A 5,317-nucleotide genomic window follows, 5' to 3' on the forward strand; every position below is an offset into this window, starting at 1 on the left:
ACTAATAATATACCTAGAAAAAAAAACCCAAACAAGATTGTTAAAGAAGTCTTCATAGGCATTATGGCATCTTGTTCTTCCTAACCTTAACTGATGGGGGTTAGGAGGAGAAGGCTCAGAATAAGGGTTAGGAGGAGAAGGCTCAGAATAAGGATAACAGTTCATAATTTCTTCATCTCTGCTCTAACTGTTCCCTTAGTTGGTGAATAACAACCAGCTCCATCCTAGAAGCAACAGAATATAAGCAGCAGCAAGAAATCATCCTTGAGCAGGAATGCAGCCCTGTTAACTGAACAGAGACAGAACACAATCTAGTATTAACTGCTGCAAGGTAGGCACTTAAACTCACTGTGGCAGGTTCTAGTGTTTAGTAGAAATGACCTCGTTTTTTCCCCTATGTTTTAGGAAATACTAAAAACCAAAAGAAAAGCTAAAACATATGCAAACCAAACAGCTGTATGGCCTCTAGACTAGACTGCCTTTGGAAGCATGACTGAATCATCTGCTGGTACCATAGCACAGAAGCAATATAATCAATTCTTGTTTGGTGTGCTGGTGCACACCTGTAGTCCCAGCTACTCAGGAGGCTGAGGCAGGAGGATCCCTTAAGCCCAGGAGTCTGAATTCGGCCTGGGCAACCTAACAAGACCCCATTTCTAAATTAATAATAATAATTCCCAAATTGACAAAGAGAAAGTCTCATGGTCGTGTGGGGTATCTAAGTCTACTGTATTTTTATACTGGCCTTTTCTACATGACTACAAACTTTGAGCGTATTGTAAGTAGCAAAGAAGGTACAGATAAATATAACTGATTCAACATAAGGCAACGGAAGGGACAGAAACATGCAGAGTTTCATCCAGTCTTCAGTCTGGATGGTGGATCCAAGGTTTGTGTGCCAGGCCAATGGCTCACCTCACTTCTTCAGAAAACGCTGCAATTGTTCCTGTAGGGAAATGAGCTGTAGGGAGAGGTAGAAAGACATGAAAAATTCATTTGAAATCTGAAGTCCCATTACTTGATCTAGAATTTACTTACATGAACCAAAAAGAACTATTGTTATTTGGCATTTATAAGGTTATCTTAGTCTTGCAATGTTCCAGAGAATACTGGCCACAGTCAAGAATGCATGCATAATGCTGTGGCCATGATGATGTCCTTTATTATGCCCAATTTATGAAGGGAAGCTTTGTATTAGTCAATTTTCATGCTGCTGATAAAGATATACCTGAGTTTGGCAAGAAAAAGAGGTTTAATGGACTTACATAGTTCCACATGGTTGGAGGCCTCATAGTCATGGTGGAAGGCAAGGAGGAGCAAGTCATGTCTTACATGGATGGCAGCAGGCAAAGAGAGGAGAGCTTATGCAGGTAAACTCCCCTTTTTAAAACCATCAGATCTCATGAGACTTATTCACTATCATGAGAACAGCATAGGAAAGACCTGCTCCCATGATTCAATTACCTCCCACTGGGTACCTCCCACAACACGTGGGAATTAAAGATGAGATTTGGGTGGGGACACAGACAAACTATATCAAGCTTTAAAATTGAATAGGCTTTAAAAAATGTGTTTGCTATTAAGAATTTGTGCTTCTGTGAAGAATATACAGAGGTCACAGCTCACTGTAGGGGCAAAGGAGATGGGATCTCTGTAACCATATTCTAAGAGTCAGATGGTAAAACAGTTGGGACACTCTTTTGTCCCAATGAACACAACAGGTCTTAGACTGAGTCTTACTGGCTGCTTCTTACCACATTAGGAGATACTTAGAAACTTAGTCAGAGTCCTGACTCATCAGGAGCCTGATGATGTTCTACTTTTGCTTTCTAAGTTAGAAGCCTTGAACATTTTGTGGTATAGGATTTAATTTTTTTAACTTGAAATGGTGAAGTGACCAATAACATTCAGAGATGTATGCCATCTTTATAACAAAGGTTGTTTTGAATATTATTCATTTCAGGACACTCCATACCACAATTAATTTTTAGTTTGTGAAATGAAAGGAACATTATAAAACAATCCTATGCTGCACATCACCTACCAAGCCACAGTAATTGCTATCTGCAGTAACTTAGAGGCTCTTCTCACTCGGTTGCTGAGTGACCCCTGATTGACCATGATTACAACCAGTGACTGCTCCAGTTCTTTCTCCTTTGCAGGCTCTTTCTCTTCCCGCCACTTCCTAAAGATAGGTTTTTCCTTAGGTTCAGACTTCTTGCTGAACAGTCAACCAGGCTAACTCAACTAGCCCCACAGCTTCAATGATCATTTCTGCGTATGGGCCTCTCTCCAATTTCCCATTTTCAAAAGCATTTCTCCACATACCCCTCCAAATCCACTTCTTGTTATCCTATTTTCAGTTAATGGCACATCATTTCCTGGTTGCCTAGGCTTTGGACTCATCTTTGTTCCCCTTTTTGCCCTGTAAATCCAATCAATTGTTAAGTTCTGTTTGCTTCTACCACTTGCATCTTTGAAGCTCCAGGCTGTCCCTACTCCAATTTCTCCTATATACTTCTGGCAGAAAAATCTTCCTGAGTTACTCCCCAGGTAAAAAAGCTTTGAAGGCTCATTATGACCTACACCAAAAATCTAAACTGTTCACCCTGGCATCACCACCTCTGAGCCAGTGTGCATGCTGCTTTCTCATGGAATGCACTCCTTTCCCTATCTCCTTATTAAAACCCTACCTATATTTTAAGGCCCCAGTCAAATACCATCTTCTCCATGAAGCCTTCCTTAATATCCTTGGACAAACTCTCATGCCTTTAAGTCCCTACCCCTCTTGTCAATTTCTCCCCAAATGAAGGCACAGACTACATCATAAGCATATCATAGCTCCCTGCAGAGCGTAGCTTAAAGTAGACACCTACTAAATCTAATTTGGATAAATGAACTAACATAAGGGACTCTGAGTAAATAAAATTTACAGCTACCTTTCTATGCTGCTCCTCAATACTAACTATAGTCATGTGTTACTTAACAAGGGATATGTTCTAAGAAATGCACCCTTAGGCAATTTTGTCATGATGTGAATATGACAGAGCATACTTATACCAACCCTAGATAGTATAGCTTACTACACACCTAGGCTACACAGTATAGTCTATTGCTCCTAGGTTACAAACCTGTACAGCATATTACTGTACTGAATACTGCAGGCAATTGTAGCACAATGTTAAGTATTTGTGTATCTAAACATAGAAAAGGTAAACTAAAAATGCAATATAAAAAATTAAAAATGGTACACTTGTATAGGGCACTTACTATGAATGGAGCTTGCAGGACTAGAAGTTGCTCTGGGTGAGTCAGTGAGTGAGTGGTGAGTGAATGTGAAGGCCTAGGACATTACCGTGCACTACTGAAGACTATATAAACACTATAAACTTAGGCTATACTAAAATAATTAAAAAATTAAGTAATTGGGCAGCTATGTTATGATGGCTATAATGTCACCAGGTGACAGGAATTTTTTAGCTCCATTATAATCTTATGGGACCACCATCATATATGCAGTCTGTCATTGGCTAAAATGTTGTTATGCAGCATACAACTGTACTTACATTGATGAAAACAAAGATGTTTGGTGGGTACTAAAACAACCCTGGCATTAACTGTTCATCTGATTGTTTTAAAGCAGTACTTGGATAAGTGATTTGCTGAGAGGAAGGGAATATATAGAACATAAAAATTCCGCTGGTCTTGTAGGGATGGGGATGGGGAGTAGTGCCTGTACTTTAAGAGCACCATGCTAAGCCCATCCTCATAATACCAACTCCAGTCTCCTTAAAATTGTAACCCTCAACAGTATAAGGTTAGAGTCTGCACACATTTTCTATACAGCTACTTCACCCTCTTTTAGCCTATATTGCCTTCTTCTCTCTTCACCCTGTACACTCTCTTGTGGCTTTGAAAAAATATAGTTGTCATTCAAGTTAGAAATCTGGCATACATCCTTAATGATTCCTTCTCCTTCAACACCCAGTAATTGACCCAACTCCTATCAATTCTACCTTTAAAATATATTCTCTAATATATCAATATTCATTGTAGCATTATTCATAATAGCCAAAAGTGAAAGCAACCCAAATGTCCATCAGCAGATGAATGAATAAACAAAATGTGGTATATTGATCCAATGGAGTATTAGTCAGTCTTAAGTGGAAAAAAGTACTGAGACATGCCAAAACATGGATGAACCCTGAAAATATGCTAAGTGAGAGAAGCTCGACTCAAAAGACCATGTATTATATGATTTCACTTGTATGAAATAACTAGAATAGGCAGTAGATTAGTACAAAGTAGATGAGTGGTTGCCTAGTGCTGGGCCGGGGAGAGGTTCTGGAGAAATGGGGAGGGGAGTGACTACTAATGGATACAAAATTTCTTTTTGGAGTGATGAAACTATTCTAAAATTGACTGCAGTGATGGCTGTACAACTCTGAATATACTAAAAGCCACTGAATTGTATACTTTAAATGGGTAACTTGTTGGGGGGTGGGGAGGACAGGGTTTGAAGCAGTCTCACTCTATCACCCAGGCTGGAGTGCAGTGGTGGGATCTCTGCTCACTGCAACCTCTGCCTCCCAGGCTCAAGCAATCCTCCCACCTCAGCCTCCCAAGTAGCTGGGACTACAGGCACACATCACCATGCCTGGCTAATTTTTGGAGAGACAGGGTTTCACCATGTTGCCCAGGCTGGTCTCGAACTCCTGGGCTGAAGCCATCTGCCCACTTTGGCCTCCCAAAGTGCTAGGATTACAGCCATGCACCATTGCACCCAGCCTAAATGGGTGAATTGTATGGTTTATGAATTACATCTCAAACAGTTATAAAAACGTTTTTATTGCACTTTAAAATTAATCTATATTCTTTCAATCTCCATTGCTACTACCTTAGTCCAAGTTACCATCCTCTGTTATTAGCGTACCACAAAGCCTCCCAACCAGCCTCTTTGCTTCCATTCTCACCTTCCAACCCAGTCTCCAGATAATAATCAGAGTAATCTTTTAAGTTTAAATTAGGCCAGATGTGATGGCTCATGCCTGTAATCCCAGCACTTTGGGAGGCTGAGGCAGGTGGATCACGAGTTCAGGAGGTCAAGACCATCCTGGCTAACACGGTGAAACCCCATCTCTACTAAAAATACACAAAATTAGCCAGGCATGGTGGCACGTGCCTGTAGTACCACCTACTCGGGAGGCTGAGGCAGGAGAATCGCTTGAACCCGAGAGGCAGAGGTTGCAGTGAGTCTAGATTGCGCCACTGCACTCTAGCCTGGGCGACACAGCAAGACTCCATTTCAAAAAAAAAA

General features: G+C 40.7%; 1 protein-coding gene across 1 annotated transcript in view; it reads right to left on the reverse strand.

The window, feature by feature from the left end:
* TAF7L (TATA-box binding protein associated factor 7 like) overlaps window positions 1–5,317 on the reverse strand; it is a 27,495-nt gene continuing 22,178 nt past the window's right edge. Inside the window, exon 13 of the mRNA XM_017863239.1 lies at window positions 1–961. Coding sequence (XP_017718728.1) covers window positions 917–961 — 45 coding nt within the window. The 3' untranslated portion in view covers window positions 1–916. The remainder of the gene's footprint in view (window positions 962–5,317) is intronic.

Source organism: Rhinopithecus bieti, unplaced genomic scaffold (assembly GCF_001698545.2).
Source record: "Rhinopithecus bieti isolate Rb0 unplaced genomic scaffold, ASM169854v2 scaffold_69431, whole genome shotgun sequence".
Classification (NCBI taxonomy): Eukaryota; Metazoa; Chordata; class Mammalia; order Primates; family Cercopithecidae; genus Rhinopithecus; species Rhinopithecus bieti.